At 37.7% G+C, this 23806-nt stretch overlaps 1 protein-coding gene across 2 annotated transcripts; it reads left to right on the plus strand.

Moving 5' to 3' along the window:
• Positions 1 to 4869: 4869 nt before the first annotated feature.
• Positions 4870 to 23044, plus strand: cntnap1 (contactin associated protein 1). 2 transcript variants are annotated; one of them, XM_028455146.1, is made up of 24 exons: positions 4870 to 5231; positions 9785 to 9886; positions 11654 to 11847; positions 12134 to 12287; positions 12720 to 12923; positions 13058 to 13242; positions 13398 to 13547; positions 13667 to 13928; positions 14499 to 14648; positions 14733 to 14907; positions 15182 to 15288; positions 15421 to 15543; positions 16186 to 16389; positions 16485 to 16641; positions 16711 to 16838; positions 16927 to 17100; positions 17185 to 17403; positions 17507 to 17746; positions 17834 to 18073; positions 18177 to 18304; positions 18857 to 18950; positions 19046 to 19276; positions 19368 to 19412; positions 21032 to 23044. In XM_028455146.1, the coding sequence occupies exons 1-24, from the start codon at positions 5171 to 5173 to the stop codon at positions 21229 to 21231; spliced, it is 3927 nt and encodes a 1308-aa protein (XP_028310947.1). In that variant the 5' UTR covers positions 4870 to 5170; the 3' UTR covers positions 21232 to 23044. The 2 variants fall into 2 exon arrangements, with proteins under 2 accessions (XP_028310947.1, XP_028310949.1); XM_028455148.1 differs by lacking the exons at positions 18857 to 18950; positions 19046 to 19276; positions 19368 to 19412; positions 21032 to 23044 and having other exon boundaries at positions 18148 to 18265.
• The last annotated feature ends 762 nt before the right edge of the window (positions 23045 to 23806 follow it).

A 23806-nucleotide genomic window follows, 5' to 3' on the forward strand; every position in this document is an offset into this window, starting at 1 on the left:
GCTCGCCTCCTCACCCACACTCGTTCCCATGACCACATCACTCCTGCTCTTCAAAATCTACACTGACTTCCTCTCCCTCAGTGCATCCAATTCAAGGTCCTATTCATTACTTTCAAAGCCCTCCATAACCTGGCCCCCTCCTACCTCACTGACCTGCTTCATCGCCATACCTCATCTCGCTGCCTCCGCTCCTCCATCGCTAACCTCCTGTCTACTCCCTCCAGGACCAAGCGCCGAACCTGGGGAGACCAAGCTTTTTTTTATTGCCGCCCCCACCCTCTGGAACTCACTCCCTCAAAACCTCAGAGACTGCACGGACCTTCTCACCTTCAGAAAACACCTCAAAACCCACTTATTATCTTGTAGTCTATCTATTGTTTATTACATTCTGTTTTTACTTTGTTCTATGCCTCTGTATTTTTACCTTTTGTTTACACACTGCGTTTTTTTGCCTCTGTAAAGCATCTTTGAGCACTGAAAAAGCGCTATATATTTAAAATGTATTATTATTATTATTAGGGTTAGGGTAATGAAGGGTTAGGGTTAGGGTAATAATGGCAGGTGTCATGTCATAATAATGACAGCGTAATGTCAGCCTTATGTGTAAAACTCAGGGCCGGCCTTCCTGCCAGGCAGTCCAGGCGGCCGCCTAGGGCGCTAAATGCTGGAGGGGTGCTAAATGGCACCCCCCCATTTTTTTTTTTTTTGAATAATAAACGTGAAACACACCCTTCTATTGTTGTTTTTTCATAGTATTCTGAGCAAAATGTGGTAGTGGGACAAAGGGGCTACTTGGATTCAGAAATTACAGAAATGGGGTACTGGGGTCTGTGATGGACTGGCGCCCTGTCCAGGGTGTACCCCCGCCCAGCGCCCTATGAGAGCCGGAGATTGGCACCGGCAGACCCCCGCGACCCTGTTAAACGGGAATAAACGGGTATGAAAATGGATGGATGGGATGGGTACTGGGGTAATGGGGTAGCTGTAGATTAATTCTAAGTGATTTAACAAGTCATTTACACATGGAAAAGTTGCAGGAATTGCATTTTATGTACTATCAAGAAATCATGCAGGGTATTTCTGTCTTGTCCATTTAAGACCAGCATGCTTCCTCTAAATCAGTGCTTCTCAAACTTTTATTTCCCCATGTACCCTTTAGCCTTATTTTCTTATCATAAGTACCCCTTAGCTCATGTTATACATTATTTACTGTACTTGTGTCTGCCGGCTTGTCTAAGCTCTTCCCTATGTCTCGTCCAACATTAACCTTGAATTTAGGCCTTTTTATTCATTTATTTTTGATGTTTTGCTTGTTTTAGAATTTGAACTTCACCTTTTGACGTTTTTTAAAGAGTTGTTCCGCAAATTATGATTGATGGATGGGAAAAAAGTCTGTGTACATGTTAAAAAAAAAATCGATAATGTTAAATAATAAACTGACAAATGTCTTTGTGTACCCCCTGAGAGGTGTTTAGGTACCCCTCGGGGTACACGTACCCCAGTTTGGGAACCATTGCTATAAAATAAAATGAGTTTTGTCAGTAGGGGAATAGTTGTTTTTATTGTATAATCTGGTCAAAGCTACATCTATGGAATAAAATACAGTCTCCATTAGTGTAACCTTGTTCATCTGTGCTACATGTTTGAGGAGGTAAGGTTAAGGTTGTCAAGCACTGGCACACTGTGACATCAAACATAGGACTCACTGCAGGAGGCAATGTCAAGAGTTTCCTTTGAAAAATTCCTTTAGAGGTTGGATTAGTTTCAAATGCTCTCCGAACAATTTGTTTCTCTATTTGTTGCGTGTTTTCATTCTTTGTCGAAGTCTGGCTTTCTGTATGTGTGATGAACAGGTGACCAATAAATGTAACTGTTTTTATAATCTAAATTAGCAGACAAAGATTCAACCTTGTAAATCATGTACAGAAATAAGAGGGTTTTGAATAACTTTAATATAAAAATACATATTTTTGTGTTTTGAACTATAGTACAACCAATTTTGAGGTTTTTTTTTTTTTTTTTTTTTAAATTATTATTCATCTTTAATCCCAAACAGGAAAGTTGATTTTGCATCCCACCTAGGAATTATTTGTCCTCACTTTGCATGTTCTCTATTCACTTGCATGACATTTTTCTGTATATACAGTCAGTTAGTATGTGATTCATTTGAGGTTTCTGCAGCCCTCACACACACAACATGTAAAGCAATAACTTTTAACTCTGTAAAAAAACACAATGAATTTGATAAGAAAAACTTTTAGTATTTGAATTTTACAGTTTCAGAATTACCATTCTTTATTCCAAATGTGGAGTCCTGACAACAGCTTTCCTCACCTTAAATCAACATCGACAAGATTTGGTGCGAAAACTTTAAGCTACATCTGACATCTAGTGGTGAATTGTGAGGTAAACATAATAGATGCAAAAGCTCTACTCTCAGAAAAAAAATAAAATTAAATAAAATAAATAAATAAAAGAGATTGCAAAATTCTATTAACTTCACAGTAATATATTATCTCTAAAGCATGCGCTTCCCAATTATTTTCTGTCACGCCTCCTCCGGGAGGAGAAAACATTTTTAAAACACATCTTTTTACGTTGGCGTATAGTTTTGAAATTGCAATTATTTTTTTATGTACATTGTTATTTTACATTTTGTTTTGTTTTATTGTTTGTCTTATAGTGTATGGACTTTTGTCACTTTGTAGAGCACTTTGTTCCCCTCTTCCTGCATGGGTTTTTAAAGCGCTTTATAAATAAGATTGGATTGGATTAAGATTCAAAAACAAAAATAAATAAAAGAATTATAGATCAAGATTTAAAGTGCATCGAAGTCAAATACACCTCATGGTGATACTTGGACACGTCATCAATTTGCCTAAATTAAAATAAATAAATAAATAAATTCAATCCTTATTTAAACTATAAACATTTTCAGAATCACTTTTATTTGCCAAGTACAGTTCGAAAACAATACAAGGAATTTGTCTTGGTGGATGGCGCGAAGAACAAAAAGCAAACTAGAAAACACTTTAATAATAATAATAATAATAATAATAATAATAAATATGGATATAAACATATATACAAGTGCTGCAGGTAATTTTGACCGACTTGAACCACTTGACACTATAAAACAAAATTAAAAAAACTCAGTAAATAATAATAATAAATTAAAATTAACCAGCAACATTATCTCGGGAGCCGAGCACAATATATAAAACACTTTAACTTAGATAACAAAAACGAATAAAACAATTTGTAAATGGACAGTGCTAGCTGGTTTACTGAAGTAGCATTCACTACAATATTCACATATTGTTGGCAATATTAGGCACGTTTTCACTGAAAAAACTAAAGCGTCTTATCAGCGTTTTTGACGTCCCCTACTCTATGGTACTAATAGAGCGCACACTCACACAAATGAGAGCGCCACTGCCCCCTACAGTAGTGGATGTGCAATTACACTTTACTATAGTACAGCCAAAAAAAATAAATAAATAAAAAAGCATGTTCCCCAGGGTCACACGCGCCCCCCGCCCCACTATTTGAGAAACACTGCAAAGGGTTTGTGTTCAGTTGATCACTTTGAATGTAACTGCTGTGTTATATCCAGATGAGAGGTTTATCTTTAGGCTTAAGGTTGCTGTAAGGTCAGAGGTCAGAGGTCATGGGGTCAAAAAGGATCCAGATGTCTCGGTGAGATCTTTCCATAACTTTAATCATTTTCGCGGGATAATCCTAACGTCATATTTTAAGAAGTCACAATCGAAGTGCAAAGACAGTTTTCTTCTTTTTTTTTGCTGCATTTTATCCAAAAATACGTAACATGATAAAATGAATACAAGTGATGCCATGTTGTCACAGTTTAAGGTGTGATTATAATAAACAAATAAATAAGTGTCAGTGGTTCTCTTTGGGTCGTGACACCATTTTCATTCAGAAATTTCTAGTGATCCCAGAGTCATTTATTCTTGATATTTTTTTTTTTTTTTTTAAATTTTAACTAGATTTATATTTGAGAGTATTTTTCTTTGAGATTATGTGTAGTAAAGAACAATAATAATGAACAATAATAATAATAATAAAAAAACATAATTTTAATTAGTAATTTCAGGCGACTCCATTTTAATTCCTATAGCTACCCACATGCGGTCTTGACTTATTATCTTGGTACAAGGTTTTTTTTTGTTTTTGTTTTTAAAAAACTATTATATATATTTAGTATTGTATTAAATATCCAGACTGTTAGATTACGTCTTAATTCACATTTGTTTGTGTCCCCCATGGTAAACTGAATATAGCTCTAGAGTCTAGACTTTCCTGATGTTTATGAAAACCACTGGCAGGGAGCTTTGACAAAGAGATGATCTGATTTGATTGAAAATACGCTCAAATCCCACGCTGGCCCTGAGATTTCAATCCTCACATCAGCACTCACACACCGCCATTCCATAAACCCACTCCTTAATCCCAAAGCTTTTTCTAATTTGTTTATTTCATGGTCAGTGTCACACATTCTCACAAATCCCTGACTCTGGCTGAGTATCAACCAGCCATTGTGTGTCTGTCTGAGTGTGTGCTTTGTATGAGACAAAGCTGGTATTTTTTAACTGATTCCATTTTGGTCACAATATGCACTGGTGACAAAACTGACTATGAGACTGGCTCTGTGTATTAATGATACTATTCATCTTATTTCTTAAGGATATTATTGAGGACATCAAGCCTATTTTTAGAATAAATGAATTCCTTTATTCCTGGAGAGAATCCTCACATTGATAAACTTGGACACATGGACATCCTTCAGCAGACTTTGGAAATCTCTGGTCCTCCCATTCAGGATTCATCATCTAAAAACCAATGAGGGGAGAGTGACCCATAACATGCTGGTCCCCAATGGGAGCACCACCTAATGCTTGTTATATATATATATATATCAAAGAATTTAAAAGATATTACTAAAAAAGAAGTGCGCGTTCTCGGCGAAGCCCAGCATCAGCACCAGCATCCGATGCGCGTCCCCGCCCCGGTAGAGGCTGCCCGACATCCCGGGAAGAGTTGGAGCTGCACGAGTTGAAGTTGGACTAAAGGTGGTGAGAGGATGCTGCAGGACGAACTGATCCCCCAATAATCCAGCCTGTGTGGAGAAACGTGTTCTAAGAGAAGGATGACTTGCAAAATACTGAGGATATGCCTCCTTTTTTTGGGTTTTCAACAATGCGCCTCACGTAAGTCCTGCAACATTCCTTCATTTAATATCGCTTGTTGAAATATGATTTCTAAAATGTGTGTACTTGCAGATTGTTAAGCATTGGACTTTGTGTTGGAATATAAGTGTAAGGGCATTATTTGGTACCTGCAGGAGGGCAAAGCATGTGATGATGAGCAGCAACGGGATGTTTGAAGGGCAAAACATAGACGCTGTGATTAAAACAGCTGAAATGTATAAAGTGATTTATTTATTTTATTTTATTTTTTTAAACAGCTAAATGTGTCTGCTGCAGCATGCAGGCATGTGTGTGTGTGTGTGTGTGTGTGTGTGTGTGTGTGTGTGTGTGTGTGTGTTAAAGTGTGATAAAGCATCCCGTGGTGTGGGTCCTGCAGAGTGCGCACCGTGCTCTGTCTGCATTGCAGTGCTTTGCCCCAGACTGTCCGCAAGTTTCTCTCCTCTGCACTTTCCTGTCAGTGCAGCTCTGGATGATTTAGCAACGATCGGGACTCCATGTCAATCGTGCATGAAATTACGAGAAGAAATTCTGCTGTATGAACCTTCTCTAATGATTTTATTTATTTATTTTTAGCTCTGCGTTCTAAATGGGACCAGCCCACTGCAGCACTTTTTTTTTGGGGGGGGGGGGGGGATTCCTTCGCGCACGCCCCCCTGCGCACCTCCAGTGTAGAGAAATCATTGGAAATCATGCGACATGGCAAAGTCTTGCATTTAGTTGGAGAGAAGTGTGTAAAGTGAAGGCGGTCAGTCCACACCCTGTGGTGAGCTGGTTTGCATGCTGAAGGACTTGATTTGTGACGTCAGGGTGACGTCATTGTTTAATTTAAAGTGGAGGATGGGGTTATCATGTGACCACAATGACGACACTGCCTAAAAATGTGGTCTGGGTTATCCAGACCAGTGCATTGGCTAAAGTGCCAAAGAGTCATGGGGTCTATTCTTTAGGTGAACCTGTGCTGTGGGGAGAGTGCATGTTATCCCAGTGCTTGTGTGTGTGTTTTTCTTGAAGTTTTCCTTTCCAAAGTCAACATATATTGACTCTGCGTTTCTGTATTTTGATTGGCTCCAACACTGTGAGATCATGTGAGATATAGAAGATGAATATTCACATATCACTTTTATTTTCCACTATTGTCACTGTTTTGGTGTCAGAAAGAATTATTGTGATGAGCCATGCACAACTGTCTAACTTCAGTCTATTGTTCCATTAAAAATGGCATTGGGATGCCTGTAAGTTACTTAACTTGTAGGCTAATTCTCCATGGCAGTAGATGGCAGTATGTTGTACAATACAGCTGCATTCTGGTTTTTTGACTGTATGGGACATGTTGAATTAATAAACATTAGCTGACTAATGCTTAAAATAAAGGAATTTACAGTTTTCTGAGGGCAATTTATTCACCAAATATCTTCATATAGTCACGGAAGACATTGCAATAATATCCTCGTTGCCAGATGTTGGCAGTTATCTGGATCAGTGATTCTGATCATGATCCCATCAGCATTCACACTTTAAAGGCTTGAAAGACATTTCTAAGGCTAACAATTACGATACAGTTGAAATATGGGTGCCCCAATTTTTTTTTTTTGGAACGATCAAAATGAAATGCTCAATCCAGATCCAATCCGGATTAACAATGATAATTGAGAAACAAGATTGAGAAAAAATTTCGTAAAAATCAATCATTAGGAAACGTGATAGGAGTTTTTGAAATTTTGCCAATGATGAAAGAGTTTATTTATTTTTCAAACTGATCCAGAATCAGTATATTTATCCAGATCTGATCCAAAATTTTAAAGAATCTTCCAGAATCTTTGGTTAAAACTTTTGCCAAAGACTGTTGACGTAATCGTGCTAACAAACAAACAAATAAATACATGCCGGTAAAAATATAATCTAATTGGTGGAGCTAAACATTCACTGACCTGTATCTTTGTTTCTAATTTTTCAAAATCAAGTAGTTTTTGAAGATTTTAAAAATATTTAACATTGCGTGCAACCCAACCTCCCTGTCTTATGTTTACTCACGATGGTAACCATGCCACAGTATAAGCCTCATTACTGAGAGATCTATGGTTGGCTGTCAGAATTTAGGAATTAATAGATTTCTAATAGGGGTTAGCTTAATAAAAACTTATAGAATTTTCCTGAATAAGGTGGATTTATTCATTTATTTATTTTTGGGAGGTTGACTGGTTTGCTATTTGAGTTCTAACCACTCAGTAAAAGCTTCTGTGTTGAAAAGATCTCATTGCAGAAAAGCAGTATATCTTTAGTGAAGATGTACACAGTGGAGTCATGCCAAATTATAAGATAGTACACTGTCATCTGTCCAGGGGTGTGGCTTAAGCTCACTCTAAAATACATGCATATGTTCATATGAGGTATGGTGCAACTTTACATACCACAAATGGATTTTTGCACATGCGTTTGGACCAAAGCAATCATTTGCAAAATGTAACCAAAAATAATGAATGCTTTTATAACAACAAAAATAAATCGAGACCAGAACCAAATCTTTTCTGCTCTGTCATTGTCAGAAACCCACTGAGATGCCTGTAGGTATGAATAATTCAACACAATCCTTTATCTGAACGGTTTCTATCCTCTAAATGCTATATATGTATATATATTCTCACATAATATCAGCATTTATTTGGCAGCTCAACTCCTAACATGCTCCATGCATCACCAGCCGGTGACAACTGAGGTGGTGCCTTTCTGCATACTGTATGAAAGCAGCAGTAATGATGTGTTAGGGCAGACAGGCAGGGCTGCACTCTCGGCAGACTCATGATTCAGCAGAAATGATGCTACAGCTCTGCACGGCAACACTGCTCCCAATGCTCACGGTGATGCACTGTGAAGGGTGTGAGTGCACGATCAAGGAAAAAAAAAAAACTTGTCAAATGCTTTATGTGCAAAGAAAGGGCAGCAGCATGGGAAGACGCAAAGCAGCAAGAGGGCGAGGAAGAGGAAATGTGGAGAAATGATGAAGGGCGAGGGATGCAGCGGTGGCCACAAAAAGATGGAGTACTAGAGAAGAGATGAAGTGTCCAGGTGCAGTCAGGTACCTGTGTAACGCTGATGAAATGTCGAAGCTGCCATCAGTCATCTGCAGCAGAGTTGATGAATGTATGAGGGTGAGAGTCAGCAGAGGACACCCAGGCGGTGACTCAAGGTCATGTTTCCCTGACTCAGCACGTTTTTTTCTCCCTGCAGTTTGACCTTGAAGGAGAGGTGAAACTAAACACTGCATGCACAGTTATTAATGCCTAATGCTTTCTGCATTATTTATGACAAAGGGAAACAGTAGTAAACATCTTCTGTTTGAGAGGTATTTTTTTATGCACTAATGTTCTACTTTTAAACTGCAAACCTGAACAACTTTTCAGCCATTGTCCACCGCTCTTTTAAAACTAAACTCTTCTTCATCTTTAAAGAGGATTAAATTGATGAAAAACTGATCGAAGCTGCCATCTTTCATACCACAAGACTATATGGAAAGATTTGAATATTGGATAATACATTCATCTTATATTTATACCATCCTTTGTGTTGCTGTTTTATTAAAAAGACTATAGACGTATAAAGTATTTGATCCCTGAGGTGAGAAATGATTAAAATATGGTGAATTTCTATTGCTTTACCTCGCAGAGAGATCTCATAGTCAGTGTTAATTTTGATTTAGTTTTAGTCGTAGTCTTTTGAGTAAAATGTAGTTAGTTTAAGGCAAAATTTTGTCATCAGGAACATTTCAATTATAGTCTAGTTTTAGTCAACAAAATTACATTAAGGTTTTAAGTCAACTAAATTTGTTACAGATATTGTTGACTAAAATATGAAGCACAAGATGAGATTTATGCATTTTTTTTTAAAGCTTCAATTACCAGTTTTCAACCATATATGGGGTGGTGTTATATTCATCTAGCCTTCCACGTAATAATAGTAGTTTTGATTGGACACCTTCCAAAAATGTAACTTAGTTCCGATTGGATTTCGTCCCATGTGAACATTATAGTTTAGTTTTTATTAGTTGATGAAAATATCAATATATTTTGATTTTATTTTTCACTCACATGAATGTTTTTGCCATTGAAAACTATGACCAAAAGTTTTAGTCAACAAAATAAAAGAAAAAATTCTGCTTGTCGTGATCCCACCAGTCTCACATTCAGTAAGAACTGTACCAGTTTTTAATATCGTCATAATGAAATAAACAATTTATTTCTTTGAAACCTAGCCGGATATAAATAATTGCACTTTTTAAGCTTTTGAGGTGAGGCCCTCTAAAATAGGATACTCCTGAGATAATGCATCAAAAAAAATAAAAAAAATAAATAAATCTTTAACTTTTTACACTTCTTCACTTGTTGTGCTTCAAATTCATTTTGACATCTGAGGCCAAATACTCAACACTAAACTTTGCTTTCCTAGAAGCTCTTACAGCAGTGGTCTATATCTGTTTCCTACATCTTTTAATGCATACTGAAAGCTTTTAAAAAAACGGAATCCTAACTGTGCTGTATTTTTCATCTTTGTGTCTGCAGAGGAGTGTGTGGATCCACTCGTCTCATCACTCTATGCGTCCTCATTTCTGGCATCTTCCAGATATAACTTCCTGTATTCTGCCAATTTCGCCAAACTTTACGGTAAGCTCCTCATTTTAGAATACAGCTCAATGAAGACATTATCATATTCATGTTTGCAAAATATACTTTAACTGATATGCAATAATTGAAGCACAAGTAATAATACTCGTAAGGTACACAAAAAGGAGGAAAACCAGAAAAGATTTATGGATGACGCAGAAGAGGATACAGTGATGGCTTGTATTTGCATTAAGGATACATAAGACAGGAAGAAAGACTTTTGGGTCTGTGTGCATGGATTGTTCAATTTCTGAATAAAAAGTGATTCATAGAAAGGAAGCAGACCAGAACAGCCTGACTTCCTGTTGCTTAACTTAAAACAGTCACACTGTGATGTCAGCAAACTGCCTCAAGGCAGTACCAGAGCATTGCCTGGCATTACACAGTGCCTGTATTTCTTTTAGTTTTAGTCAGGGCAGACCTTTGGCATTAGGCAGTATACACAGTAAATGCTAGGGGGGCTCAGTGTTGGGGGTTCCCACAAATGGGGGAGGACTAGTTTTCAAGGTCCTGCATGTTTTAGCTGTCTCCCTGCTCCAACACACATGAATCTAATGATTATGTCATCATGCGGCTCTACAAAAAGACTGATAATGAGCTACTCTTTAGGTGTGGTAGAACAGGGTAGCATCTAAAACATGCTGGACACGGGCTCTCCAGGCCCCACTTGGGCACCCCTGTTCTAAAATATACTACATAATGAAAGCAGGTTTGCTCAAATTGAACTATGCAATTAAAAGGTTGAGTGTTTGATTTTCTGCCCAACACAGTTTTGTTTATGTGAATTTTGTACACAGAAAGGAAACAGGATCACAGTACTCATGAATGACACTGTTATAGAATCAGTGTTATAGAATCAACATCAACAAACATGTTGAAACGTGGTGGTCAGCTTGTCACAGATGCACAACAATCACAGTTCGTGAAGCAGGGTAAAAGAGGTGAAGAAAAAAAACAACAAAATAGAGAAATAAGGAAATAGATACATGAAGCCATGTCTATTTACAGGTAAGGGCAAAAGCACGACTCTTCATAAACAAGGAAGGGGCCCCACACCTCTTTGAATTTACAAGAGAGACCCCTTAATGTTGTTAAAAATTCCTTTTATCCTGTGTGTCAACACAGTTACTTGTCATGGATGATGAATTAGGATCTACTGGTAATGTGTTCTGATTATTATGATGGTTCTGCACTTTCTTATATTGATGAAAAATCTTCAATAATATCATCCCTAAAACCATTTAACCATTATGTGGCCAGTTAGGAAATTCATTGCAGATGAACTGGAACGCTTCATAACTGGCAGACAATTGCTACTAACAAGCAAATAATAGTAACCACCTTTAACGACCGGATGTGAAAGAAAAAGTTTAGGTTATTCTGTAGCTTCTGTCAGAAATGTGCACCCTAGATTTACATACAGACCTAAAGACAGTGAGAGGACATATACAAGAAACAAAATCCAGAACAGAAACCCAAGTGAAACCAGTAATACTGCAAAAACAAAGTATGAGACAATGTAAAAATATATGGAGCCAGAGGCAAGTGTTACTAGATGGTAGTCAAGTTATTAGACAACTACATGGTTTCATTTTGGGTTTCATCAAAGGAGAATCGCTGTAAATACTGAGTTCAGTTGTGCTGAATAATTTATTGACATTATTGTAAAAAAAAAAGACTGAAGAAATATCTTGATGCTTGAACATATTTTCCAAAAATGATCTGTGCAACACTTACAACCAGTGCTCTTCATTCTCCATTCTTCAGGCAGCAGTGGCTGGTCCCCTTCCCCCAGGGACAGACAGCCATGGCTGCAGGTAGACTTGGGCAGGAAGTACAGACTGATGGCAATTGCCACCCAAGGGACCTTCAACTCATACGACTGGGTCTCCAAGTACATGCTGCTGTACGGAGACCGGCCAGACTCTTGGACGCCATACATCATGAAAGGAGGCAACTCAGTATGTATCACCAAAATGTGATAGCTGGAGAAGGATGTGGACCAAAAATGAGGATGAGTCTAGGATTAACTGTGCAATCTAATCTTTATAGCCCATGTGGATTCAGTGTGCATTTTATAATATCATTGTTCCTGGCACTGCAATAAAGCCCACACATTATCTCTTTCTAAACCAACAGGACTAATCTCATCATCACTCAATTTCCCATTCGCTTAATAGGGCGTTACCACCACTGTGGGCACTTAATAAACCCATCTATCCATTTTCACGTCTTATCTGTTTACAGACTATGCCTGGTAACTGGAATTATTATCAGGTGAAGAGGAATGTCTTTCATTATTCCTTTACTGCCAAACACATCCGCCTGCTGCCACTGGCCTGGAACACAGAGAACGGAGGGAAGGTTGGTGTGAGGCTGGAGCTCTTCGGCTGTCCTTATGGTAAAAACTACACCTGTGATAATTATAACTACAATGTCTTAGACTATAAGTATGATTCACATGCAAGAAGAATCTACCATCTTTGGATTAATGGTATTTTAATAGTGTGTTAAGTTGAGCGTTTGTTAATCAGTTATTCAATTTTTTTTAATCTCATGACATGTTTCGACTGTCAACTGCCAGTCTTTGTCAGAGGAGTTCTGTTGATCACCTTTGATTTGACTCCACATATAAGACAATACATTCAAGCCGTGTTTACACAACAGTCACCTGCTTTGTTTGTGTTCTAATTTAGTGCAGACTAAAGACGTTCCTGTTTTAAATTCATTAACTTCTATTGATGCCAAACAGAACTGGTTCTATAAACAGGTGCAGTAGTTTAACAGCTTTGTTGGTGTGACCGACCCCAATTTTGAGATATTTTTGCTTCAGATTCCTACGTGCTGCAGTATAATGGAGATGACTCAGTTGTCTACATGTATCCTGAGAAAAGGTCACGCACTCTGCAGGATTACATCACTATAAACTTCAAGACGTTGGAGCAGGATGGCTTGCTGCTACACAGTGAGGGGATTCAGGGCGATATCTTCACCCTGGAGCTGAAGAAAGGACGTCTTCATCTGCACATCAGCCTTGGTAAGGTCTGGAGTTTGGAGAAAACCTGGAAAGGATTTTGATGATGCTCTTGACTTGATTCTTTCTCTTCCAGGAAAGTACCGTAACAGAAGCATCAGGTTTATTATGTCTGCTTCAAATTCTTATCTTACCAGGGAGCAGCGTTTTACAAAAGATCAATGGTCGAACTACCCTGACAGCTGGGAGCCTTCTGGATAATCTCCATTGGCACTACGTTAAGATCATCCGTGATGGCCGACAGGTGAACTTCACAGTGGACAGTCAGACAGTGACGGCTGTCTGTAACGGAGAATTCACACACCTGGATCTGGATAAGCAGGTACATAGTAGTAGCTCAAGACCATCATTCACTTCACTAGACTCAGTCACCTGTTTGTGTCAAATAAAAACCAGCAGAATAGAATTGGTTACTTTCCAAATAAAGCATCTATATATATGGATATGCTAACCATGGTCTCCTTGCTTGTCACATAGATATACGTCGGAGGAGTAATAGAGCAAAACCTGCCACACCTGCCATTGACGCCAAATTTTCAAGGCTGCCTGGAAAATGTCTTCATTAATGGCATCAACGTGATTGACAAGACCAAGAGAGAGGAAACTGACATTCGCATACCACGAAAGGTGGGGCTCCAATGAAAGCAAACCCCATAGTTTCAAGTGATTGCTACCAGTATCCACAATCTTCTATTTATTATTGTTTAACAATGATGGATAACAATGGATTTCTCTCTTTTCTTCAGAAAAAGATGCACTTCGCCTGCCGTGACATTCTTCTCAAACCAATGACTTTCGCTGGGCCCAACAACTTCCTTCAGGTGCCGGGCTTCTTCAGGAGACCACGCATGTTTGTCAAGTTTAAATTTCGCTCATGGGACTACACAGGCCTGCTGATGTTCACGCGCTTTGCTGATGACCTTGGAGCCCTTGAGCTTGGTTTGAGTGAAGGACAGATCAATGTCACAATATTCCAACCTGGCAAGAAGAAGATTCAGTTTGGTGCAGGTAGGAACACTGTACAACAGGATTAATTCTTGGTTCATTTGCACCTCAACTTGACTCACAAGGTAATAGCCAAGGGGTGAAAGGGGGAATATATACAAATACTGACCAAAGGGCTGGCAAAACCTTTACTCTTGGTATGCATCTTAGTCAACTGACCAAAGTGGCACCTGACGTGTCCAATCAGATTCCAACAGTATCCAGTGGTACTGTGGACACCCCTTGAAGCTCTGCCCCTAGCATAATATTCGCCTCCTGCCAAAACTGTTTCCTTTTTTTAAATTAAAAAAAATAAATAACTAAATTAAAATAAATAAATAATTAAATTAAAAAAAATGATTCTCAGCTTATCATACATGTACTATCCAGTTTTTTTTTTGCTAATTTAACAGGCTAGTTTTGGTCCACACATTGTATTTGACACTGAAATACTAATATATTCATTTTTAGACCACTTTAAATGTAAAATTAATGGTTACTGAACTTTGATTGGACAACCCAAGTTTATTCTGAACACTTTTTGTATTGGTATTGACTTTGTTTTTGATGATATCCTGTTCTTAAAATGTTCAGGCTACCGGCTGAATGATGGTTACTGGCATACAGTTGATTTAGCTGCGAGGGACAATCTGCTGACTCTCACCATTGATGAGGAGGAAGCCTCTCCACTAAAGATCACCAACCCCTTCACTATCCGAACTGGAGACCGCTACTTTTTTGGAGGTGTGTCTATGATCTTAATAACTATTAACATTGTTTATCCAAAGCAACATATTTTCATAGTCATTGTTTTTTTTGTGCTCTCAGGTTGTCCAAAAACAAACAACACAATTAGGAAATGTGAAACAAAGCTGAATCGTTTCCATGGCTGCATGCAGCATATCTTTATAGACAACGAACAGCTTGACATTGACATTGTTCTACAGAGACAGTGGGGGCGATATGCTGAGTTGCTATTAGGCACTTGTGGGATCACTGACAGGTAGAAATATCACTGTGCAGTTTATTTTACACTCAAACTACTTGAAAAAAGTCTAATGATTTATTGTTGACATTTTTTCTAACAAAACGTATGTAAAAATAGACAAAAAAATGAATTTCTGGACTATGTAGCAAAAAAAAAAAAAAAAAAAAGCATTTATTCCATTTTTTTTTTTTTTTAAAGCAAACTATAGGATGATTTATCAGAAAGTTATGCACTTAAACAACATTTAAAGAAATGAATTATCATGAGTGTTTCTTGGCTTTATTCACAGATGTACTCCAAATCCATGTGAACATGAAGGCAGATGCATCCAGTCATGGGATGATTTCATATGCCTGTGTGAAAACACAGGCTATAAAGGAGAAGTCTGTCACATGTGTAAGTGCTGGCTGGTACTTTTGGAAGTATTTCAGTTCACAACCTTTATTTCCTCTTACAATCTGTTGTGTTTAACATCTGATTGTTATTCTGTGTATGATTAGCAAATTGTTCATCTCTGTATTCACACAGCGGTTTATAAAGAGTCATGCGAGGCCTATAGACTCAGTGGAAAGTATTGGTCTGGAAACTACACCATTGATCCAGATCTCAGTGGGCCGTTGAAACCATTTGAGGTGTACTGCAAAATGAAGTGTAAGTAATCATGTTTTCAGGTTTGTTTTTGGGTGTAAATAGTTTTCTTATTATTCCGATTGTCTAAACCAGGGGTCTGCAACCTTTACTCCCAAAGGAGCCATTTTGCCTAATCTCACCTGGATTAAAGTCCTTCCGGAGCCGAAAAAATACCTTTCTCAACAAAGATAATAGTGTATAAAATTCTATACAGTTAAAATTATATAGAATTTTTTTACAAATTAATGTTTTTGAAGGGCTACAAAAAATAACACATCACGTTGGTCAACACATGCTTGTTGCTCATTTTTTGCAACATATTAAGCATGCATATTAATCCGGCAAGTTGGCAATTAAATAAATCTTTCCCCACACAAATAAAATCTAAATTTTCTTCCAGAATAGTGTTTTGTTGATGAAAGTTGATGGTCAGTCATTCATTTTTAGGTAAACCAATTGTTTTATCATAGTTTTATTTGACGTTAATGTAATTAATTATTAATACCCTCTGTAAGAAATAGCAATTCATTACATTTTTTTAAGATATAGGGAGTCATTGCAAAAGAGTCAAAGAGCCACATGAGGCTCCAGAGCCACAGGTTGAAGACCCCTGGTCTAAACCTACAAAGTGATAGTCAATTGACTGCAATTGTCGCTTCACAGCATATAAAGCTTGGACAGTGATCATGCATGATCGAGTGGAAGGTATCAAGGTGACCGGGAGTACGATATACCAGCCATATATTGCAGATGTCAACTACTGGAATGCCTCATGGGACGAGGTGACTGCTCTAGCCAACACCTCTATGTACTGTGAGCAGTGGATTGACTACTCCTGCTATAAGTCCCGCCTACTCAACACACCCAGTAAGTGTGATTTGCAAGGTTTTATTCAGAAGAGGCTAGCAGGTAGGTAAAATAGGGTCATGTGACAAACATGTACATTTTGTCTCTCTATATAGATGGAAGGCCTTTCGGGTATTGGATTGGTCGAAACAATGAGAGCCACTATTACTGGGGAGGGACTTTTAGAGAAGTCCAAAAATGTGGCTGTGCTATCAACCAAACCTGTATTGACCCTAAGTTTCAATGCAATTGTGATGCTGACTATAGACAATGGTAAGAGAAAAATTACGATTACGCTCATTTTGAATGCTGGTGTTTAAAATCCCTTTTCTGGATCTTCAGGTACTCTGACAAAGGTTACTTGGACTTTAGAGACCATCTTCCTGTGAGGAGGGTGGTGGTCGGAGACACCAACAGGACTGGCTCAGAGGCACAAGTCACAGTTGGACCACTCCGCTGCCATGGCGACAGTGAGTTTAAGTACCATGAGTGATACCTGGGCTAAATATTTTGTTTGGGGTCATGTTTTTTTTAAATGGTGATCCTCCTGTTTCAAAGGGAACATTTGGAACACTATAGCCTTTGTCAAGCCTACCTACATCACCTTCCCCACACTGAGGCCTGGAAACACTATTGACATCTCCTTCCACTTCAAAACTTATCGGGAACACTGCGTTTTCTTGGAGAACTCTGACGAACATCTGAAAAATTTCATAAGAGTAGAGCTGAATAGTGAGTGAATTTACTGGTGAGAAAAAGGTCAACATTTACCACGTTATCCCAGAGCTCATAATGTTTTGTTTTTTTTCTTTACAGCCACCCATAATCTTGTCTTTGTGTTCTTGGTTGGTGATGGCATCCTTAATGTGACCTTACATTCTCCTGTACAGCTTAATGACAATGAGTGGCACTTTGTTCAGGCTGAACTTAATGTTAAGGTGGCCAGAATTAAGGTAGACTACCAACCCTGGGCTGTTACACGCTTTCCAGGTCAGACCTTTATCACTATGAACTTCACGCATCCTCTTCTTGTAGGTAGGTTTCCTCTGAAGGAATTTGACATTTTGAATTTGATGGAATGCTCCAATCCTAAATGTGAATGAACAATCACTGGTTAAAAGTTTTGTTTTCATTGAAGGTGCTTCTAACCGAACCCTGAGACCTTTCTTGGGGTGTCTTCGAGGGTTGCGCATAAATGGAGTTCCGCTTGATTTAGAGGGAAAGGTCAATGAAGAGCAAGGTGTGAGAAGAAACTGCACAGGCGAGTGTCTCAACGCTTCAATACCATGTCGAAACAGCGGCCAGTGTATCGAGGGATATGCCTCCTATACTTGTGACTGCAACAACACAGCCTTTGATGGTTTTTACTGTCATAAAGGTGAGTTTGATTTCCCTGCTGCTTTAGAAATATGTATTGAAGTATGTGTACACTGAACTCTGCAATGTTTTCATTTTTTTAATTAAGACATTGGAGCTTACTTTGAGGTTGGATCGTGGATGCGGTACAACATAAGAAAAAAGCCAATATCGGATGAGGCAGCATGGGCCAACTGGATCGACCCGCACTATGACAATTTCAGCCTTGGCTACAATGACACAGCGGATGACATAGAGTTTAGTTTCAGCACGGTTCACAAACCAGCTGTACTCCTCTACATAAGCTCCTTTGTCCAGGACTACATTGCTATCATCCTCAAATACGACGGTAAGCCATGCGCAGCGATAGCTTTGAATAAGGAAGTTGGAGCGGTCATTTTGATATTTATTTTCTTGTATCAGCTCCGAAAACTTTAAAACCTCTCTTCTAGGTAGCGTTGATTTGAGATACAAGCTGGGACTCATAACACACAAGTATCAGCTGACTCCACGAAACCTGGCAGATGGATACCCTCACTATGTTAACATAACAAGACACAACAGAACCATCAAAACACAGGTTTGTACACATATTACAGTGTATAGACTTTATTAAAAAAAAGCCATTCTTTTAATATATTGAAAATTTGTCCTGATACTTAGGAAGAGGGGGATATATTTTCAAGACACAGTGACAAATATTCTAGGAAATGTAGAACAGATTCTATGGATTCAAGGAAATTCATAAAATTTACCAAAGACCATTGTTGTATCTTTTCTAAACACCTTAGCAAAGCATTGGTATGGAAATATTTCACTAAAGGCTATGTAAAAAACATTTTTGCCGCACAACTACTTGCAGGTACTTAAGTAAATGCTTACACACTTACAAAGGCATTGTACATATACAACTGAAAGGAAATCTTTTGTGCTATGCTGAGGAAGTACAAGTGTCCAACGCAGCGGGAAAATAGCAAGAGAATTTTTACGAGTATATTTTGCAGTGCGATATGGAACCACAAACATAATCTCTCTTTATAGTTTCTTGTATGGGCATTTTTTGGGATATGGTATCTTGTCATGTTCTTATTTTCATCATCATTTAAATGAATCTTTTTGTTGCTACTTGAAGGTGGATTACATGGAGCCCATTGTAGAAAAGATAACTTTGGTCGAAGATGCAAGGTTTGACTCTCCAAAGTCCATGTTCCTTGGCCGAGTGATGGGTAAAAACAACTAATTTTAGTATTTACATTTTTTTGGAAATGGTATATTATTCTTACTTAGTAGCTGATGTAAGTCCCTGCGTCCGCTTCTCCAGAGGTTGGTGACATTGACTATGAGATCCAGAAACATAATGCTCCAGGTTTCATTGGCTGTATATCTGGAGTGAGATATAACGTCTACGCCCCACTGAAGGCCATGTTCCGGCCAAATGAAACAAATCCTCCGGTAATGACACAAGGTTACGTCTCCGAGTCCAACTGTGGTGCCTTCCCTCCTGTCCTGGGCTATGTACCCTGGGAGGCAGACCCCTGGTTTACCACTATAGGTTAGTACAGACAAATTTGTTAAAATGTGAAACTGCACAGAGGGAATTTTCTTTGGCTTCCTGTCCTCTTACCTGTGCCTCTTTCTTTCAGAGTATATTTATATCCATGATGATCTTGGTCTATTTTGGATAACAGGTAAGATATTTTTCTTCTCTTGAGCTTTTTACATTCTTGTCTGAATTACTTCCTGAAAACCTTAAAATATCCATTTCCAGTTTATTTTCAGACACGGTTGTGCTGTGATTTTTTATTTCTCTTGTCTGTCCCAATCAATTATAATCTGCCTTTTTGTAGTTTGGTGTTCCTTGTTCCCAAAATCCTTTAATCCTAAATGTGTTTGGTTATCAGATTTCAGCATTGGAGCATTACGCTACAAGCTCAGGTTTTTTTTTAACATTTGGGTCAAAAACAAAAATCCTGAACACTGGAAAACAGTCAAACCTCATATCAGTCTTTTGATGAAATCTGATTGTTTTTAATCTTTTTGAATGTATCAACAAAATGTAGGCAAATTACCAACTGAATGTATTTAGATAAATTTAAAACTTAATTTAGAAAACCGTAAAAAAAAATTTATTTTTTGATTTGCTACCTTAAAGAAAAAGTTTGAATGTTAGGGTTTTAGGTTTATATTGTTGCCGCAAATCTTATTTGAACAGAAATGTATGCAAAAGAAAGAGCTGGTTTGTATAAAACCTGATATGAATACAAAATGTCCCAGTTATTCTATTGATCATTTGACACAAAAAGTAACGTTTCACTGTGAAAAGTTTGATTACTTTAAATAAAACTTTCAAATTTTCCTACTAATGCTCTTATAGCCTTCTTTTCACGAATGTTACTGCATGGAGAATAATACACAATGTTGAAAGGTTTGACAGTAAATGTTCATTTGCATTTATGTCACAGTGCTATTACAATTATTCCTACTGTACACTTTTTATTTGTTCCATTTGTTGCCTTGTTGTGCTGGTTAACTTACCCTAAAGTGTGCTACTCCACTGTAGAACTAGGCTTCATGGTTTGTACAACATGGCTTTGTTAAGCTGTCCCTGGCTAATTGTTCCTTGGTTAAACTCCAGCCTAACTATTGCTTGAATCACTTTGGATGTTCATAAGGGCTGCTTTAGCTTTGAGCTTTGTGGTGCTTCTACAGATTATAGTTGCTGTATCTGGCAGTAGATGGGATATTTGAGGCTAGAAACAACTCACATCTAACCACAGGCAACAAGACAGAACTTATTTGCAATGGTCAAAAATGCATTAGTTTGCAATTCTACTTAAAAACAATGTAGTACCGCACCATAAAGTAACAACATATAAGGTAAAAAGTAACACTGTAGTAAGAACAGTGCAACATCACTTCAGCTATTCCAATTTTTGTTGGTGAACAATGTCCAACTCAACTGTTGGTTTTAATCCCAAACTTTGTTGTGAAATGTGCGGGCCATATTTGACCTGACATAACATGCACATAGTATTTTCCACCAAAAATAAGTATTTTCAAAATGATGTGTGGACCGTATAAAACACTATCATACTTCATTATATTCATATGAGAATAATAAAGATTGGTCTTATTCATTGCATAGAGAACGAGCTCGGCTGACCTTATAATTACTGCTAAGGATAGAGTTTTTAGGGTGATATAAATGCATGAAACCTTCCAAACACAAGTCATGTTTCCTAGCAAAAAAAGAAAGTCTCCGTGTGTTTTGCAGCTGGACTCTAAGGTGTCTATTTTTATCCTCCAGTCATCGTTCTCCTGGCACTGCTGCTGCTTTGCGGAGGCTTGTACAGCATCTACGTCTACGCTTACCAGCAGAAAGGCAGTTACAACACCAATGAACCAAAAAACCTGGAGTCTCCTAGCAGCTCGAGGCCGCTGACCGAGACCCTGCGGAGGGAAATAAAGAAACTTCCAGAAATCGAAGAGGAGTTCAGGGCCAAATAGCATCACAGGACCTCTGGGATCAAGGGGCGGGGCTTCACTGGGGGATGGACAGAGGGAAATAGCACTTACAAAAATCACAGTTATCTGTAATAAGTTGTCAAATATGTTTTACTTTATCTGTTTGTGTAATTAATTTTTGAAATATTTTGTTGTGTTTTCCCCCGTGATGAGTGGGATATAATGCCTGGTGCTTTTTATAGTAAGTATTTTGGTAAGTTCTAGTTTTGATGGGTTCAAATTTCAAATCAAGCCCCATTTTGCATGTGTAGCTAAGTGTGTCACGCTGTATTGCAGGGTGAAATACTGAAGTGCCTCATCTTAGCAAGCGTGGTCTGATGTTTTCTAACAGCTTATTCAGACAGGGTTTCAATTGGACACTGTGGTAAAAGGGACTTTAAAAGAGAACTCACCTGGAACATAGTTTTTATAATTCAGGCGACTTTGTTTCTGAGCTATTTTCAGACCAACAGCTAAATAGCTAGCTACTGCAGCTAGCTAACTGGTTAGCTAACTACAGAGCTTTTACCACCATGTAAAATATACCATGTAACACAAATTTCTCATTCCTGACATAGGTCAGAATCAAAATCGTACTAATTTATTCAGCAAAATGCAAACAACTTAAAAGCATGACGCTTTTGGATGTTCAGCTTTGAAAATACTCAAAGATATTGTCAAATTTGGTATATATTGTATTGTATTGCAGCCTTTATCTGCATATTAACTATAAAGAATTGGTATCAGTATGTAACAGCTTTGCTAAATGCAGAACGCTCACATCCTGGACTAACTGGAAATGAGAACATGGCGACCCATATAGATATCAGAGTAGGTGAACGTGTGTAATTGGAGAACACGGGTTTGGTTCCTTTGTCTTGCCTTGCTTCTGGTTGATTTTTTTGACATCCAAGAATCCATCTGCAGTTTTTTTTTTTTTTTACAAAACAACATTAGGGTACAACTGTTCCCTTTGTGCACATGGAGAAGCATACACACTCACATATGAACAGAGGACCACAGGAGTGTAAATGCACATCATTAAAGTCCAATCAACATCATTTTTGATATTCAACACAGTCTTTTAAAACTGTGAAATAATTTTATTTTGCTGCTTGTATAGCATTGGTGTAGTCTCAGAGTCGTACCAAGTGTTACTGAGAGAGAGCAAACATTATTGCACAGCCAAAGCTTCGGGCTATTCCTCGCTACATCTCACGAGCTCACCTCTGAAGCACTATCGTGTATGTGTAATAAAGATTGCATCCCTTGCACCATAACAGCTATGCATAGAGCATGAACACACTTTGTTGTAACGCGCAATGAGCGCTGCTTGTAGCCAGCAAAGACGTTCAAGTCTAAGTATTAGTCTGCAACTGCGCAACATTCAATAGGATGCAATGAGTGTATATGTGACTACGTATTTGTTTCTTAAAAAATACTATAGATTATACAAAAAGCTCAAAAAGTATGTGTTGAATGTAAATCCTTTGTCTTTATTTGCTGACCATGAGGATCCAACTGCTGGTGTTCTCATAGTGGTCTGCATAGGACACTCAAGCTTTTAGAAAAGCTCAGGATAAAGACAGTACAGCACTTTGATATAGGCTACAAATCCAAAATATGTTACTTGTTTTGTCCATTCTAGAAATGCAGGATGGTGAGAGGATGTATTTTCAAGGTAAAGCCATATGGGACGCTGATTGTAAAGTAGCACATGCTAAAGTAAACAGCAACATTTTGTATCATTTAGCAACAAACCACATTTTTTTTATGTTACTTTTGACCAGATTTACAGCAATATTTGTGAAATTTGTGATATATTTTTTTCTCATGAAAATATAATGTCAATGGTAAATCTAAATGTTAAATCTAAATCTAAATATTAAATCTTGAGCTTTTATTTTGGTATTTCCAGTGAATTTCCATATTAGTGAAATATTTTGTTTCACCCGTGACATTTCGATTAAACATTTTGATTTCGATTTAATATTTTGATTTAGATTTGACATTAAAGATTTTAATTTAACATTTAGTTTTAACATTTAGGCTTAGATTTAACTTTAACATTTATATTTAAATGTAACATTTAGATTTCATATTTAATGTTTAGATTTACATTTACATTTTGTTTTAAAATATTGCCAAGAATTTTACGAAAGAAAAAAAAACTCACAAATATTGCTGTATAGAATTCACGTCTTTTTAACGTGGATTTTTGTTAAATAACTTTACAATCGGCGCCCCATAAAGCCATGATCTCCATATAAACGTGGAGTAGCAAGAGTGAAGATTTGAGCAAATTGTATAATCATTTGTGTTTGTTAGAATGAAAAAAAATGTTAAAAGGACAATCAGAATGAAACATGTAAGTGAACTCAAGAAAACAAGAGCAAATATGCCTATTGTAAAAGTGTTATCTACATTATTTAAATGTGTACAACCCACTATTCTCGCTAAATGGACTTTAAACACTCAACTTTGCAGTATCACAGTATTGCTGCTTGTTATGTCATCATCATGTGGTTCCTGGAGTGTATGCTTCGCCTGTTTGTGTATTCAAAACCATGGTGTTCAA

Source organism: Gouania willdenowi, chromosome 8 (assembly GCF_900634775.1).
Source record: "Gouania willdenowi chromosome 8, fGouWil2.1, whole genome shotgun sequence".
In the NCBI taxonomy this organism is placed as follows: Eukaryota; Metazoa; Chordata; class Actinopteri; order Blenniiformes; family Gobiesocidae; genus Gouania; species Gouania willdenowi.

Excerpts from the sequence above, each read along its gene's own strand:
- cntnap1 (XM_028455146.1), top strand. The coding sequence starts at position 5,171 with ATGACTTGCAAAATACTGAGGATATGCCTCCTTTTTTTGGGTTTTCAA. Across the intron at positions 13,929-14,498 it reads GAAGATTCAGTTTGGTGCAG|GCTACCGGCTGAATGATGGT; the intron begins GTAGGAACACTG and ends TAAAATGTTCAG. Across the intron at positions 16,390-16,484 it reads CCGCCTACTCAACACACCCA|ATGGAAGGCCTTTCGGGTAT; the intron begins GTAAGTGTGATT and ends CTCTCTATATAG.